Here is an 18552-nt window from a genome sequence, read left to right as displayed (position 1 = left end):
GATTAACATGGCTTTTGAAATTCATAGAAAAAGTGCAATGCGTGAAACTGAGAACACTACAAAAGACTGATCATTTAGATTTAATTTGAATTACTTATACCATAAACAAGAAACAAAGATGTTCTTAAATCTGATATGCATGTCCACATGGAGTGCACGTGCGCGCGCACACACACACACACACACACACAAAAGACTCAGACTGCTTCATTTCATGAAGACATTTATTTTGAAAGGTTTGCATCAGCAGAGTTTGAAATCTACGAAAAAACTAGGACTCAATCAGGTGAGTCTTTGAATATTTATAACCTCTACTCAATCTTCCTGGCCCAAGTATCCAGAAATGTCCATCATGTGCTGCTCTGACTTAGTAAGACTATAGGGGGAGCTGCTGTATTCCGCAGAGAGAGGAAGGCTGTGACAGCGCCCCCTGAACTGTTCTGAGGTAGAGAATGTGGAACTGCGTTGCCTTTGGCAGGTAGATGAGTTAGCCTCTCGTAGCTTTCTGGCAAGTATGTTCCTCTGGATAGGAGAGGGGCCTCTTCTGCTCCAGTTCTTTTCAGCCCTTTCTGCTCTCTCCACTGCGGAAGAAGGGCTCCGAGCCAGCCTTTGATGATCCACTAGGGGATCTTTAGTGGGTGTCACTGGAGCTGAATTAAGAACTGCTAAAATATTATCTTTTGAGTTTGACTGAGATGGGGGAGTGTCCACCCATGGCATCCTCCTACGGTCACCTGAGCCATCAATTATTCTATGTTTGTAGCAGGACCAGACCTCAAGTTCGGGAAGTGTCTGCTCCCAGGTTTGGTTTCTACAGCTCCCCTCTGGAAGCTGCCGAGGAGTCACTCTAGTCATACTCCTCTCTCTGAAGAGTCGCAATGCAGGCAACTGTTGCTGGTTGTTCTCATGGAAGCTTGATGTCCTCCTGAAATTTGGATTCTTCGAGTAGGTCCCCATCTCCATCCAATCGGCTGTGCGCTCAAGATGGGGGACGTTGGCACTGAAAACAGACTTTTGGGGACCCAGCAACATGTCCACCTTGTGCCTATCTGATAAACTGTCCAAGATTTTTGGAGGCCACATAGGATCGAGGAAAGGAGACTTTATGCAAAATTGTCTGCTGTTAGCTTCTTCTAGGCTGTCAACTTCCTGAGGCACTGGAGTTAGACCTGCAGGGTTTGAAGCTGTGGCTTCCAGCAAGGTGTCATCAACTGGACTCTGGGAAACATGATAGACTTGAGTGGCTTCTTTCAACCCCTTCTTCTTCATCTCCTTGAGCTGCTGTTGAGCCAAGCGATAGCCAAAAATAGGGGGAACAAACTTTTGCCCAGAAGGAGACGTTCTCTCCGGGTCTTGAGGAAGGGGGAGAGGCAGAGCACACCTCTGCTGTTGAGCAAGCACACCTTTGTCAGACTGCCCTTGCATGGCAGGCAAGGTAAGCCCTTTTTGTAGGGGAGCTGCTTGCAAACTCTCGGAGAAACTGGGTCTCTGCGTGCTGTGACCACAAATAGAAGCCTCAGAGTTTTTCCGGCCACTGGGAGAGTGAACTGAGCTATGCCGCATGGAGCTGCACTTAGGAGCATGGCAGAGTTTTCTCCACACAGTTATTAAGATGGTGGCCAGGATCACAGCCAGGCACAGGGAGATCCCTGCCACTACTACTAGATTCCCAGCTAGGGGAGAGCTCACAGCTGGGGGAGGGGTGACTGATAGGGGGGGAATCTCCCCTAAATTTGGAAACAAGAAGGTAGTTTTAATCATTCTGCAAGTCTTATTAGTGTATTGGATACCCACCAGTTCTTCTGAATTTAGACTTTCCATTACAGAAATGTTCTGAACACAGACATTATAACTCTTCAGGCCCTCAGTGTAAGAAGAAATCTTACCAGTGCAGTCTTCCAGCGAACAGTGCGATTGCTCCCTAACCATGCCAGTGCACTGCATCCCACCACCAGAGGGCAGTAGACACTCACGTACACGCTCTCTAACCCCTTCACCACATGTCACACTGCAACCACTCCATGGCTGCCATGAACCCCACATTCCTTAAGATACAGTGTTGGAGAGGAGAAAAGCATTACAAATAATTGCATACACAAACATCCTACATTAAATGGAGCATTAGTAAAAACAAATCTTTATCCAATCAAGGCATACTGTGTAAAGCTCTTAAACCTATAAGAACATTTTGCAGACTGACCAGGGGCGGGGGCCCCCCTTTAAGCATTTTTCTGCTTCAGTATGGGACACTTAATATCAGGCCAAACATGGGATGTCTCAGCCATAGGCGGAAATCGCGTGGGGGGGGTCTGAGGGTTGTCCCCCCCTATAATATAATAAAAATATGTGTACTGTAAATAATATAATGATATATTCTTAAAATAATTGTTTAAGAAATAAAATAATACAAATGCAAACGGGGCAACAACAAAAAAAACCTTGGTGTCCCCTTCAAAAATTGCTCTTGAGAATTGTTATGGTTATTGTCCCCCCCAACATTTTGATGAAATTTTCGCCCCTGGTCTATGCTCATACAGGACAGTTGGCAACTCTAGCGTGGTGTGAAAAGCCCCTATGTGTCCTTATAAATTTGGAACCTAAATTTCCTTTAACTGCCAAACCATTAACAGTTGTATATCAACAGACAAATCCAAACTTTTCAAACAATATCAGAATAAAATGAGCAACCTCTTGTACATACAAGACTCAAATGCAAAGACACAGCCCCAAAGGTCTGACTCACTTGAATTCCTTTGCACAATAACACAGGTGTGTGTTAAACTGGCCTGACTGTAGACGAGAGTGAAATGAAAGCAGTACTTATTCCTGCCAAGATCAAAGATGGAGCAGTTAAACTCAGTCTCATTCTCCCCTTGAGTGAGGAAGTTAAAGGCCAGATGAGAGGGAGCAGCCTTCTCCTTACTCTCATTCTTATAAAGCAGAACTTTTCCATTTGTAACTGTACAGGGAGGAGCGATTTGATGGACTGACACGGCTCCCTCACAGCCACTTTTGTAGATGTTATCTACAAGAAGTTTGTAGGGAAAGATGCTGGACAGGTAGAGAGGACCAGAAGATTTGATGTCTTGCTGGATGTGGGGCGATTTTATAGAAATCTGGATGAATCCATGCTCTGTTAGAGGGGATACACAAGTCAACTCCACATGCTGTGACCTAACTACTTTAACAACGTATCTTTTCCGGCTTTGCAACTTGTCAATGGTGTTCCTCCCAATATGCATTTGTTCCAGGTAGCTGACATCAAGGTATAGAGATGAAGCTTTGCTACTAGGACAAGGATGGAAGTGGTCACTAGTGTACACACCAATCCTGAAGTCATTAAAGCTCCGGTTGTTGCTGCCACGATCCACAGCCAGGTGAAAGGTGGGCCAGTACACATGCAAAACTGGGCTACACCACAAGATGGCAGACTGGTTAGACATGTCAACCTTGTTAATCTGCTCCAGTTTGAATCTGAAGTTACCTGCATACAGGAAGCAGGAGCAGTTGAACTCCAGTGACCCTTCTGATTGGTTAAATGGAAGTGGCCTGGTGAGTACTGTAATGTTCCTGTCAATGTCAATCAATGATACAGTCAGTCTGTGGTCAGTGAGGTTGCTGACAGTGCTGTAATCCACAAATACACTGGCATTGCTCAAGGCAATGTGCACTGAAGGCCATAGATGCATGCCAGCCATAGCTACAAGAAAGAGAGAAATTAAAACCAATTAATAGAACTTAACACTTAGGAAGTCAATTGGGTGAATTGTTTGCATCTTTGCAATAAACGTGCCATAATGTGGTAGTAAAACAAAGCACAAGGTGTCTAAATGTAGATGTTTATAGCTAGATTTTCAAGAAATGTGAATTATGCTTTAATAAATTGCTGTCTCATATCCTGTGGGATAGATAGAATTCAAATTAAGTTCCTCCAAAACTACACTATTACATTAGTCTTAAAGAGTTTTACACATGGTAAAGTAGCTATGTAAGTGTTAATTGGAAACCTACATAGATAACCAAATACTAGACATGAAAACCATATTAAGAGAGCTATCTAGGTAGTTAGCCAGCTAGTAAGAATAATGGCAGTGTACAGACTAAAAATATGTCATTAAGGTTAAATAAAAACAGTTAAGTCAACAAAAGAGCTGCTTTCATGTGGTCATTGTGTTACACATTTCCTTTCTTGAAAACAAACTATTCTCTTCTCCTCCTCTTGTATTTATTAGCAGTATGATCTGTGGTCTAGCCAGCCAATCACAATTTACCACCTTATCTCTGATTCACTTAAATTCTGGCACATTGTAATGATGTGATCTTGTTGAGCAAACAAGCAGTCAAAGCTATGAGATTAGGCAGAGTGGAAGGAGGAGGGTGCGAGTGAGATCTTGCTCACACCAAAAACATTGGAGTTACGTAAATTTCAAAATTCTGTCCAAACTCACATTCAAATAAACTTTATGCATGTGCAAAATTTATTTTTGTTTGCTCAAAGAGAATTCATATTTGCAAGAAAATGCAATGCTTTACAAAACTGAGTTTGCGCTCATTCAAAATACCTTTTTGTAAAAAGCAAGCAAAAAAGCTTTTAGGGTGTGGGTGTTTCCATGGTGTGACTATGTGATTAGTAAGATGTTTTTATCATTTCTATGGGGTTGCTTTTATATTTCTATAAAAGTATATAATATCTTTCCTCATCATGCTGCGGTAACATTTATTTATTTTATATTCAAGTTTTATAAATAGGGTTAGGGATTTTGAAAAATGTGCCATTGCCAGTATGAGCATTACATCCCATTGTGTTAAAGCACATGCCAACCACTGGTTTTAAATTGACATTATTTTTCAGACATGGATTAATCTTTATCATTTGTCTGCAATATTGTCTTAAATATTCTCATGAACTTAATATGTTTGTGCATTTTTATGGATCATGAGGATGCATTTGATAACAATACAAAACTAAAACTTACTTACAGTAGTTCTAAAGGTTATAATGCTGTACTGTGCTGTTGTCTGTAACTGTACAATCATTTGGGAGGCATTGTGATATACAAATGCTTCTCTGTATTTCTTCAGAGGAGAGAAGAGAGTGCAGGAAAATCAGTGACCCTCCCTTCCCCCTCCCTACATTTTCCTCTCCAACTGAGTCCAATTCACCGCAGTGCACATGAAAATGACTATCACTGACCTTCATTTATACTCTATTTTGCATGTGAAGCAGAAAAGTTGGATCATATAACTGTGCATTTGTCATGTTTCCTGTGGAAGTAATAAGAACTAAACTGCATCATTACACCTGTTAAAAAACCCTGCATTGTACAGTTGTAAGTTCTAGTAGAAACTGGCCTTTCTTTACATGCAAGGAAGACATCTCACCAAATCCGATCAGGAAAAGCAACAAAAATGGGGTCGCTGTAGGGAGACCGTTTTCCATGCCGACATCTGCAGCCTCTTATCTTTGTTTGTCCACATAACCTCACTCCACTATTATTCAATCTGTCCTAAAATGAACATACAGAATTAATCAAATACACTCACACAGACAGCACACTTAAGGATTATTATTTCCCATTCATTCCTCATACATACTACATGCATTTATTTGCTACTACATGCATAACAACCCAATCATTTGGATCCATTCAGGAAAGTATTAAGCAAAAAGGCCATTAAAGTATTAAGAAATATATATATATATATTTTTTAAATGCTTAAATGTTCATTCACGTTTTGAATCAGTACATGCAAACCAAGGAAATTGCCCTGCTGTATATCAACTTTATAACGTATACTGTGGGCTAACATTGCTACAATGTAATTATACAGTATTTATTCATCTTTGATAATGTTAGTTGATAAAAATACATTTGTTCATTGAGGATTAACTAATATTTACAAATATAACTTTCGATTAAAAAAATATTAGTAGCCTATATATTGAAATTAACATTAGATTAATAAATGCTCTAAAAGTATTGTTCATTGTTAATTAATGGAACCTTATTGGAACTTATGAACACTTAAGTGTCACCATATATTACAGCATTTAATAATCTTGGTTAATATCAATTTATAAATCGACAGTGGTTCATAATGCATTAGCTAAAGTTAACATATTATTTTAATGCTATAAATTGACTAATACATTACCATTAAGCAAGATTAATAAATGCTGTAAACGTTTATGTTAATGAATACAACCTTATTGTAAGGTGTTACCATTTCTCCTATACAAAAATATACTATTTACGTTTCTCTCAGAAATGAACAACGCATCATGCAAAAAACATTCAATAAAAAGCGCACACATTAAATAGTAAAATAAATAGCTCACTATATGTATATAAAAAGTAGTTTACTTACATAAGACATTGAGTTGTATTTTCCCTTTTATCAGTATGTCGTGGCCATGCTGAAAGGCAGAATGTTACAGGGAGTGTTGTTTATGAGTTAAATGAATGAGAGCGTCATGGACCGGTGCGCAACGGCGAACAGCTCAGAGATGCGCGCGTTCACATTGAGTGACCGTGAGCGCGCATTCCCCTGCTTCCTATGCCGCTATTATTCGATAAATTGAATTAGGATGCAGTTTACTCTCCAAAAAAAAAATCTATTTCGTATTCACGTCTAGCCTACGAATTTCAATTAATACAAGATGACACGAGCAATTTTATTATTTTCTACGTGGAGCCAACCAACCGTACCCTGTGGTCTCTATTTCTAATACTCCACTGTTCGTTGCCAGACGAAGTTTACTGGTTAAATGAAAAATGTTAATTGTACTTTTTTTTTTTTTATGCCTTAAAAGTTTTTCTGAGTTTAATAATTATAAAAAGTAATCCCTTCTCTCCCTTCCTCCAGAATCCAGTTGTGCTCATGTAATGTCTTCATGTGAATGAGTTAAGTATAAAGTATCCAGTAGTTCAAGAAAGGTTGGGGTACTCCAATTCGGAGTCGGACTAGAGTCCGAGTCGAGTCCAATTTAAATGGACTTTGACGTGCCATGGACTCGGATGCATTCGAGCCTTCGGACTTATGATTTTTGTCAGTGTCCGGCCGGGTCCATAGCATTTGCGATGCAATGAATAACAAACAAACAAAAAAATAACATAACATAACCATACGTCCTCTTTTCAAGATCTGAAAAAAGCATCCGGCCGGGATTTCAAAATTGCCTCTAAATGTCCGGGATTTGACTTTGCGTTTATTTTGATGTGTTCTCTAGAGTTAGCACTATCATAGGCTACATTCTGTGTATTTGATTCTGCGCATCAGTTTGGCTGAGAGCAGCGGCGCACACTCTTTCAAAGTACTTTTTGAACTCTCTCGCCTGCGCGCCCGTGCTGTATGTGTGTGCGTGAAAGAGATCGCCATTCGCGTTCAGCCGCTCTCATCCAGAAATATCAATAACGAAAGTACACTTTAAAAAGTACGTTCCCCAACTCTGCCAATTATTAAATAGTACACGTTTTATCAGACTCACGCTTTCTACACAAATTCATTTCTAACTGAAAATGTTGACTATATCGAGAGAAAAAAAATCTAATTTACTACGTATCAGGGACATTTAAACTAGAATGACGGATGAAATAGACCATGACGGAAATTGTACAACTCAGTCCGTTACATATCGCAAACTCTGCGTGTTACCTGTAAAGCTGGCACTGCGTTTCAATGGCAAAAAAATAAATAATCCGAAAATACATTGAAGAACAAAACTGAGGGGAGAAGTCTCTGTTCACCTATTATTCATACTAAATGTGAAAAGAAACGTCAGCCCAAGGTGAGTTTGTCAAAAAATGTATCTTGACTTTAAGGCAGTAGGCTACACCTGGACACAACAGGAGGACTGAAAAGTGTGACGTGTAGTAGAAGGCTATATACATATTTATATTTATTTATGGTATCTGATCTTTTCTGTTTTTATTTTATGCTGTTGTATTTAATTTTATGGGCATTATTAAATGTTTTAATATTACCATTCATTAAATATATTAAACACATTAAATGTATTTAATTACATGAAACGTATTTCACCCATAATTTTAGATAAAACTAAACTAAACTGAAAATGAAGTAAAATAAAAACTAAAATCGAAATAATAATAATAACACTGGTTGTGATGACTAATGCAGATGTCACTTTCTTTGGTGTATTTTTGAGTAGAGGGGAACAGCATCAAATAATTGAAATGTCAACAGAACGCAATAAGAACTGTGTTGAAGGACAGTTTTGTATTCATACACCTCAAGCATATAATTTAATTCTGAAACCACTTTGAAATTTGTTTTTTGCATTTATATTGACAAATTGTTTATCCTAGTTGTGAAGGTTCAAATAAGCTTAAAATATTGATGTGAGTTTACAGTTACCATTTTAATTCAGATTCTTGAACAGATTCATTCGGACTCGGACTCGACTCGGACTGTTATGTACTTGGTCTTGAGTCCAACTCGGGCCCTTTTGGACTTGGACACGACTCAGCCCGTTACGTACTTGGTCTTGAGAATACAGAAAGGAGGTTGAACGGCTGGCTCACTAGTGTAGTCAAAATAACCTGGAGCTGAACACCGAACAGATAATTGTGGACTTTAGGAGGAACACCCCAACATTGTCCCCCCTCACAGCCTGCCACAGCACTGTGGCAGCAGTGGAGTCATTCAGGTTCCTGGGCACTACCATCTCACAGGACCTTAAGTTGGAGACCCACATTGACTCCATTGTGAAAAAGGCCCATCAGAGGTTGTACTTCCTTTGCCAGTTGACGAAATTCAACCTGCCATAGGCACTGCTGATCCAGTTCTACTCAGCAGTCATTGAGTCTGTCCTCTGCACTTCAATAACTGTCTGGTTTGGTGCAGCTACGAAATCAGACATCAGAAGACTACAAATTACAGTTCGGACTGCTGAGCGGATTATTGGTGTTATTTCGTGGGCTTTTTTGGCTGCAGTTCTCTGATTGGTGAAGCTTCCTCTGCTGGACCATGGTTAATGTAGTTGTTCAACAGGAATTCCGCTATTAAAGATGATTTTTAAACAACGAAGTTGAAATAACGCAGCTGGATGGCTTAAACGGAAGCATATACCATTGATAAACAAACTCGGAGCTCATGATAGGTCTGTCAGTTAAGGTTTATAAGTTAGCTTCGAAAATCAATTTGTCTATGGAAGAAATTTATGGGATTTTTACTTCCGGAACCAGACTATTGCGCTCCATTTTGTCAATGAAAAATAAATGCTTTTGAGGAAGTAGCCAATAAAATGAGTTTAACTGGTTAAACTATAATTTATTCTGTGTGCACGTCATGTTTACAACAATACATTAGGTTAATTTACATTTCTCACAGGCCTATTTGTTTCCTATCCTATAGCTATTCTTTTTTACATCGTAAATGTTATTGGTTAACATCATATTACTGTAGATCAAAGGCTAATGCACGTTGTGAAATATGCTCAGCTAATGTTTTCCTCTCTCATTGATTTGGCTAACTTGTTAATTATTTTCAACAATTTCCTGACTGTTATATTATGTTATGTAACTTTTTAAGTTCCGTTTAGAATAGGCTATTAGGTTTGCTATTGGTCCAGCACTGTACATTCAGTTGTTTTCAATAAATATGCCTATATATGCTAACGTTGATTCAATAAATGTGTGTCATGTTCTATATTTAGTATAGCCTACAATTATGATAATGCAAGCCAAGCACGTCACAGATAAACTCCCCATTTCAGCTGAATTTAGCATCAGATTTGGCTGTTGGAAGTGTTTCAAATGGGTCGCATAAACACACAGTTTTTTTTAATGTTTCTTTCTTTTTAGACTAGTTGACTAAAACGACAGTTGAATTAGTCCTTCCGCACAACCATAGTTTGAATGATGCAGCATCCAAGCCACTAGGTGTCAGTGTATGCAATACTTTGACATACTTCAATAAATTACTGATTGCACCTTTAAGGGTTAAATCAGTTAAATGCACATCATAACTGCTGGTCTGTAGGTTTGGATTATTGCAAAAGCTAAACATTTGCATTATTATTTTTCATAGAGGTATATAAACTATACGTTATCACTCCAAAAACCAAAGGAACACATATTTTCCATAAAGTAAATTAAGTCTATTTTTTAAACCATTAATATGTTTTTTTGATTATTTGTATTATTTACATGACAATTGATGTTCATTTTGTAATTCCCTTTATGCTCAATGCAGATTCTCATAAGTTTTTTAACTGTATTGAAGTAAAAGTGTCTGTATTTCATAAAATAACTGCTGTTATACAATGTTTTATTTTATTTAAATTAGCATGAATACTGCTATGATGAATAAATAATGAATACATATATAATAAATGTAATATCTAAATACATTTTTCAGATTACACATTTGTGACTGACAACATTCTGCAAATGAGAATCTTGGGTGTAAAATGTGCTTCACTGTTGTTAAAATAATGCAACTTTGATTTTGGGGTGAAATATGACCTGGACATGTTCTTGACAGGTTTCAGGAGATTCAATTATACTAAATCAAATAGCTGAATCAATGTGGGAGAGACAATAATTGGCACCACACATCGAATGCTTAAAGTTCTTAATATACGCTTATGTTTTTGAACATTCCTCTCTTAAACCACATCTGCCTTGGATTCTTCAGGGATGGAAATTTCTAATCTGAAACGCCTCTCACTCCAGCTCTTTGACCTAAAACACCACCACCCCATCACATCTGCTAGCTGTGTCATGTCAAAAACACTTTAAAGGTGATTTGTTTCATACAATGGAGACTTTGAACGCCTGTGTTTCTATGAGACTGAAATGGGAACCTTCTCTCAATCTCCTGACCACAAATGTATGAGGAAGAAATTGTCTGTACAAGTTGGGGGTCATAGATCCAATCCAATGTCCACTCTACAAACCCATAATTAAACATGGCAGGAAGTTCAGGAATGATGTCTAAAATGCCACAAATGTGATTTCAGAAATGGGGGAAAATGATGGCATGACACTCACATTATCTAATGCTGAGGCAATCATTTCCTCCTCACTGTGAGACTGGAGTTGAACAACCTTTACCCCACTGTCAAACACTCGCAACCTGACAGAGAGAGAAAAGGAAAAATCTTTTGTTCTTGTGTACTAAAAGTTCCCATCAAGATGTAGACAACTGCTGCTAAATTCCATTAAAATCTAATACAATTACATTTATTGATGTTTGCACTCTTTTAGCTATACAAAGCAACAGTGCACTGAAGGTATACACTCATGTGTTTGTTCATGTGTTACCTGGGACTTGAATCCATGACTTTGGTGTTGCACCATGCTCTACTAATTGAGCTAAATGAAAACTATAGTATGCAACATGCAAAAATAAGTGCTCCTAATTGCAGCTGGCGATCCAAATGCTTTTTTTTTTTTTTTGGATAGGTGGAAAATGAAGACAAGAGACAGAGGGCGGACATGGGTCCTGAAAACAGGAAGTCTGGCAGGAAGTGGCTGACCGGTCCCACAATGACCTGCCTCTGTTTACAAAGCCTGACTTACACACACTCAAATGCATGCTGGTTCTCTTTTAATCACACACACACACACACACACACACACACACACACACACACACACACACACACACACACACACACACACAGTAGAGGGAGCTTAAGTGACAGGCATTGACCAAGAGAGATAAGCTGAAAAAAATCAAGAATGACAGATAATATGTATATATTTAAGGCTGAAAGACTCATCCATGATTTTAAATATTCATAAGACATCTCTCATAGCATGCATTCCTATGCCTCGCGAATTACTCAAGTGTGGCATATTACTATCACTCAAATTAACTAATAAAAATGCATTCCTAACACCTCAAAGCCCCTTAATTCAGCAGTGTGAAGCTGCCGAAGCATTTTCTGGCTTTCCAACAACAAATTTAAGACTTCTGCAAACAACACTTAAAAGGGACCTTTTATACCCCTTTTCACAAGATGTAATTTAAATCTTTGGCGTCTCCAGAATGTGTATGACGTTTCAGCTCAAAAATACCCTACAGATAATTTATTATACCATGTTGAAAATGGCAATTTTTGGGTGGGAATAAAAATGAGCTGTTTTTGTGATTGTGTGTGTGTCTTTAAATGCAAATGAGCTGGTGCTCACCGCCCCATATCCAGAATAGGGCGGAGTTTTGACATCTCTGCTTTGGATAACTAGACATCATATGCAATAAGACTGACCCTGTATGTTTGAACCGGAGTCAGACACTGATGAGGGAGAGACTCCGTCAGAAGTAACAACTTTGATAATGAACCAGGAAGTTTCCGAATGGCTATTTGATAAATTTATATATATTTATAGTAGAGTTTTTTCAGCAGTTTTGCAAAGATAGATGAGCAACACACATAAAAAAATACTGTTACAATGTTCGCTATGCGCTATAACGAAACAACACAAATGTGTCCGTCAACAGTCGTGGGCAGGGCCTGTACAAAGTGATGTCACTATGTACAGAATCTGCGAATGGCTTGTTCCGAGCCTTGTTAATACTTTCTATAATTTCTCCAGATGACTGTCACTCTTAATGATGCTGGACACGAGAGCAGGATCAGCTTTGATTTACTGCGTTCTACAGAAAGCCACACTTGTGCAACTGCATTTCACATGGGTAAAAAGATGTTCTGATTCTGACTGAGCCCAGATTGTTACAGGATTACAGATTGTAAGGTCTCCAGAAGCTCTTTTATTGTACCTGTACAGATGTGCAAGTGCCCCTTACCTCCATTCCTCGTGCTCTGTTCGCCAGACAGTACACTTCAGTGAGGGCCATCATACCTCCACGTTCCTGAAAAGAGGAATAAAAGAATAGAGAGCAGCAGAGAGAACGAGTAAGCAGGAACAGAGAGGATAATATCAAATGGTTTGATGCACAGACATTTAAACCAAATTAATCATGGTTGTCCTAGAGTTAAAGTCAACATGTAATGTCATTCAAAACCAATTTTTCTTCTGTAATTTAATTTATTTCAGAGTAAAACAGTATATGCAATGAGAGAAAAAAAATAGGGCCAGACTTGACTTTATCCATCAGGAATGAATTGTCAAAGTGGTCTTTATACAACATGTGCTTGAAAAATAAATGGATTTGGTGACATCAGCCAAAACGGAAAGTCGTTACAGAAGCGGAGCAAGTTGATACACTTTTATGCATTTTTTATAAACAGTATCTTATTTAGTATATACTGTATATAATATACACTGTTGAATCATTCATAATATAATCAGCAATGTGTATTAAAAAAGTAAACAAGGTCAATTTAGATATCATGTTGACTCTTACTTAAAGAATTCTAGCTCCTAACTACTGAAACTAGTGTAGAATGGCAACATACTGTAGGTCTACTACTGTACATTATGTGAATCTGTATAAATTGGTGAAATGAATGTTACTGATTGGGTTGTCATTTTAACATGTTGATTTAGTGTGATACATTATATACAAAATATAGCATTAAAATGAACGGAATTTATCATACCCCTGATCAGTACCTAGGTTTTGTAATAAGGAACTTTCCTACCATCAGATCAATTCTAGCTTGATGTTCCACCTTGATGCTTTTACAATTTGTGGCAGTAGGGGGCAGTCAGCGCATCTCCAGCTGTACAGTCAAACAAACGAGTAGGCAGTACAGCCTTTCAAAGATGCGCTTTTGAGCTCAAATACAGCTGTACTGAGCACAACAGAATGCAGTGTTCTCAAGACACGTTTAGTTTTAAACTACATTTAACTTAGAACAGCATGCTAATAACACAGCTTGTGTGACTAGAGATGCTAAAAACTAGTGAGACGGTAAAAACTAGTGAGACACCGTCTGTTTTAAACATGAAGATGTGGAAAACAAACATTATGTTGAATTTGTTGAATATTTCGTATTGTCTAGCTTTACTTAACATATATATACACAAAATATAGCATTAAAAATCATATATATATATATATGATGTAAAGTATTTGAACTATCTGAATCAGTTATATTCTAGCTATTGGTATCTTTTATGGCATGTCCATTTGCACCACGCGTAAGTAGCATCTGCCACACAGTACAGCTATTTGCACCCCAGGTGAAACCACAGGAATATATGACAAACTAAACAATAGGGGTCGCTGCAGTATAAACAGGGTGTAAAGACAGAGTATGAATGTGTAGTGTTGTCCTAGCGACCACGGTTCAAATCTGCATTTTGTCCCACTCTTCTTCCCCTTCCGATTTCCTGATTCCACTCTTTATATTTCCATTATTACCCATTAAAGTAATAGATAAAAATGAATATAAATGTTGATTTCATCACAGAGATTTGGTCACGGTGAATGCCGAGGAGTGTAGAGAAGGGTTTAATCCGGAGGCGGGATCTGTCGATCGCAATCGTTCCCATGGCTCTGCATCACTTTTGTGTAGATTGCATCACTGCATTACTAGTATTGTAGTAACCATGTTTTTAGACAGAAATGTCAGGTGACTGAATGTTCAGAAACAGTATACCGCTGCTCGGCCATTTAGAACAACTTCTTCCTCATGACCGAAGAAAGAATAAGAACTTCTCTGGAAGTATATTGGGGCCTTAATGCTCACCTCATCTTCTGTGATGTCACCCTGTATGTCTTTGATTTTATTGGCAATGGATTTGGAGAGCACCACAATCTAGTCAGCCAGTCAGAGAAAGACCTGAACATGACATGATAACAGACTGACCCACAATCTACTGAGTGACTGACCTTTTCCATTAGTTTGCTGAGATCCTCAAAAGCCTGCAAAAAGATGTGATAAACAAATACAGGAAAGTAAGAATGCAGGATCATCCAAACTCTTCATCAAATCAGCACACAACACTTTAAGCACTTTCTATTACCTTTTTATCAAGGGCTGAAATCACCTGTAAATCACTCGGTGTATCCACACCTAACAGGATATCCCACTGTACTCTGGGTGCCCCGCTGTGCACTCTCTATTAATCTCCCATTATAGCTGTGCCAGGAAGCCTAATCAGAGCCATGAGGTCATTCAGCATTAAAAGCAAGGCACCACTTTCTTTCAACATCAAGGGCCAATCAGAAGGGGGCCATGGTCCCATAGCGCAATTGTGACCACTGTGTTCCTGAAACCTTTCAACATTTATCTCAAACATGCAGTCATATGGCTACAATCCCAGTGCTCTGTAGGTTAGATATGACTACCACTACAATGACTACTATTTATTTCTGTATTCTGGCCCATTTTAATTTGTGTTCTTACCTCTGAAATGTTTTTATCCGTCTCTTTCCTTTTCTCCTCCTGCAATCCCCACAATCCCCACTACACACGTCTTTCCTGCCTACAGAATCACAGAAAGCAGGAGAGAGGAGAAAATAAACATCTGTTAAACACACACAAATAAGCATGCACATACAATCATTCAATCATACATGCAAACAAATAACAAAGGCAGAGGAGGTGTTCACACATAAGTAACTTTTTCAGGGACAGGCATTGAAAATCTACCATACTTTACATAAATCTTCGAACAAGTGTCATGCAATGGTTACAACTAATCAATAATATTGAATACACAAAAATAGCCAAAATAGCCAAAATAAGACAAAATCTGGTAAAACTAAACTTTGTGTTTATTGCACAAATGGCATTTAAATGGCAAAGTACTTAATCACAGTGCCACCATGAGGGTGTAATAAATACTACACCTTGATCTATTCAAGACAGAATTAAAAGTAAAATTGCTGGGATTCCTTATTTTTTTTTTATGTATTTTTATCTTTGGGGTAGGTAAATAACCAGTGCCACTAGTATGGGAACTTTTACCAATACAACTTTGCAACTGAGAAGTCTCTAAATAGCTGTTTTTGGTGATATGCTTGTACAACTTAGTAATTGATACAGGCTACACCGGCAGGTCAAAATCATTCAAAATGTATGTGTGTTTACTAATTAATATATATATATATATTTTTTTTTACTTTTGCATTATCCAAAAAGGCTATATTGGGGGGCCTAGGTAGCTCAGCGAGTAAAGACACTGACTACCACCCCTGGAGTCATGAGTTCGAATCCAGGGCGTGCTGAGCGACTCCAGCCAGGTCTCCTAACCAAATTGGCCCGGTTGCTAGGGAGGGTAGAGTCACAAGGGGTAACCTCCCCATGGTCACTATAATGCGGTTCGCTCTCGGTGGGGCGCGTGGTGAGTTGTGCGTGGATGCCTCAGAGAATAGTGTGAAACCTCCACACACGCTGTGTCTCCACGGTAATGAGCTCAACAAGACACGTGATAAGATGCGCAGGTTGCCGGTCTCAGACGCAGAGGCAACTGAGATTCGTCCTCTGCCACCCGGATTGAGACGAGTCACTACGCCACCATGAGGACTTAGAGTGCATTGGGAATTAGGCATTCCTCATTTTTTTTTTTTATAGTTTCCATCAACTGCTTTGTCAAACTCAGCAACACATAAAATAAAATATAGTATCACATACACTTAAAAAAATGTTTGTTTAAACAACTAAAATTAATAAAACTTAAATATTTAGTTAATTTTTGTTTAGTTTTCAATTTGAAATAATTTTGTTATGAAACTGAAATGTACAAATCTTAAAATTTTGTTTTTGAGTGTATACATGCACAATAAGACCCAATTTCTCCAGATTTGATGTTTAGAAGAACACAGAAGTTGTTTATGTATCATTCAGGGTCTTAGTGTAAGCTGACCTTGGGTCCAGTTCCTGTGGGGATCGGCAGTGACAAAGGTGTGTTCACCCATCGTTTCTGTAGTCATCTCCTCTGTTAGACATCTGTAAAACTACACAAACAAATTACAACAGATAGAACAACTTACTTACATCTCAGTTGAACTGTGCCTTTCTAAATGTCATGCCTGCTTAAAGGGATAGTTCATCCAAAAATCTCATCATTTACTCACCCTCATGCCATCCCAGATGTGGATGACTTACTTTCGAAGAATGTGAATCGCCAAAGGCAAAAGAAGAATATGTGGATATTTATAGTAAAAAAGGGCTTAAATGTTGATCTGTTTCTCACCCACACCTATAATATCACTTCTGAAGATATGGATTTAAACACTAGAGTCTTATGTATTCATTATATGCTGTCTTTATGTGCTTTTTGGAGCTTCAAAGTTCTGGCCACCATTCACTTGCAATGTGAGGAAATACACAGCTGAGATATTTTTCTCAAAATCTTTGTGTTCAGCAGTAGAAAGAAAGTGATACACATCTGGGATGGAATGAGGGTTATAATGAGAAATTTTATTTTTTGGGTGAACTATAACTTTAATGCTGGCGCTACAATCCTGTATTAAGTCAGATTTGGCAAAGCAATAAAATCCAGACATGTGTAAGCCGAACTAATCTAAGCATCATCTCAGTTCAAAGGTTACAGCTACATCACTCTTTCATACTGACCTCAATCTCCCCATGCTCCTTAAATACAGCTTTATATAGGAGTACTTGCTTTGCTGGTAAGGGACTGGTTCCTTGTTTTCTGAGGCAGGGTGCAGGTGAATGACAATCTTGGCACTGTGGGATTTGAAAGGCAATCTGGTGTCACTACTAACTAGTACTACACTGACAATGGTAGTAGCAGTGTAGTATTACACCAATATTACTATAGCATGCACCAATATGTCACCCAAACAGGTGTTTTCAGTCTACTCTGATGACAAAGTGATATATCACCTCTTTCCGATGCCTGCTGCTTGCTCCTCAAAGAATATGATCTGTCACAAGAGTATGCATATACAACATTCCTACAGTGAAACCCAACAAGAGATGTCAGAAATGTGAGCACTGGACATTGACAGTAAAACAAAAGAGTGAGAGGACACGTTATAAAACTGCAAATGGCAAAATGTGAGAGCAGTAAAAGATACACTAGAGATGACATTACATAGTTCTTTTGGTCTCTCCAGAGTAAGCGATGAGTACTAAGAAGAACGAATCCTGCATCAAGTTTAGCCTGTCAATGAGGAAATAACAGATACACTCGCAAATACACTCTCCACATTCGTGTAACACATGTCTTTATATAGCTTTAAGTATAAACCGTCAGTAGTTATGTGCTGTATAACTTCTAGTTATAGTTGAATCCGAATAAATGAGCAACAACATAAAAACTACATGATCTAAAATAAATGTGTGTTTTTCTGTAAAGTTCTGCTTTTTCATCATTGACAGTCAGTGTCTTCTACATGATTCTGTAAATCATAACTTTATGTTGTGTTAGTAGTCCGCTTAGTAGTCCGAGCATGCGCCTGCCTACAAATAGCCCCTCGACTTAAAAAAAAAAAAAAAAAAAGGAATCTGACTCAAAATGTTTTTAAATATATGTATTACATTATTCTTTAATTTTATTATTATTATTATTATTATATTTTTTACAATGTATATATATCTATTGTATTCATTGTAGTAGAGTTCACATTTTACTATGGCAAATCAGGTTAAAAATCAGGTTGAAAATCCTCTTTAAAAGTGCACTCAGTAATTTT

General features: G+C 38.2%; 1 protein-coding gene across 8 annotated transcripts; it reads right to left on the bottom strand.

The window, feature by feature from the left end:
* Positions 1-223: 223 nt before the first annotated feature.
* LOC127635866 (thrombospondin type-1 domain-containing protein 1-like) lies at positions 224-18244 on the bottom strand. 8 transcript variants are annotated; one of them, XM_052116120.1, is made up of 13 exons: positions 17952-18244; positions 17741-17811; positions 17468-17581; positions 16755-16845; positions 15293-15371; positions 14934-15162; positions 14776-14808; positions 12781-12846; positions 11019-11103; positions 5383-5507; positions 2744-3700; positions 1887-2045; positions 224-1727 (listed from the first exon to the last, which is right to left on the bottom strand). In XM_052116120.1, exons 10-13 carry the CDS (start codon positions 5438-5440, stop codon positions 316-318), a joined length of 2586 nt encoding a protein of 861 aa, XP_051972080.1. In that variant the 5' UTR covers positions 5441-5507; positions 11019-11103; positions 12781-12846; positions 14776-14808; positions 14934-15162; positions 15293-15371; positions 16755-16845; positions 17468-17581; positions 17741-17811; positions 17952-18244; the 3' UTR covers positions 224-315. The 8 variants fall into 8 exon arrangements, with proteins under 8 accessions (XP_051972080.1, XP_051972077.1, XP_051972083.1 ...); XM_052116117.1 differs by having other exon boundaries at positions 14934-15039; XM_052116123.1 differs by having other exon boundaries at positions 5383-5502; positions 14934-15371.
* Positions 18245-18552: the final 308 nt, after the last annotated feature.

Source organism: Xyrauchen texanus, chromosome 43, assembly GCF_025860055.1.
Source record: "Xyrauchen texanus isolate HMW12.3.18 chromosome 43, RBS_HiC_50CHRs, whole genome shotgun sequence".
Taxonomy (NCBI): Eukaryota; Metazoa; Chordata; class Actinopteri; order Cypriniformes; family Catostomidae; genus Xyrauchen; species Xyrauchen texanus.
Note: the sequence above shows the minus strand (reverse complement) of the source record. Positions and strands in the feature narration are given on the sequence as shown.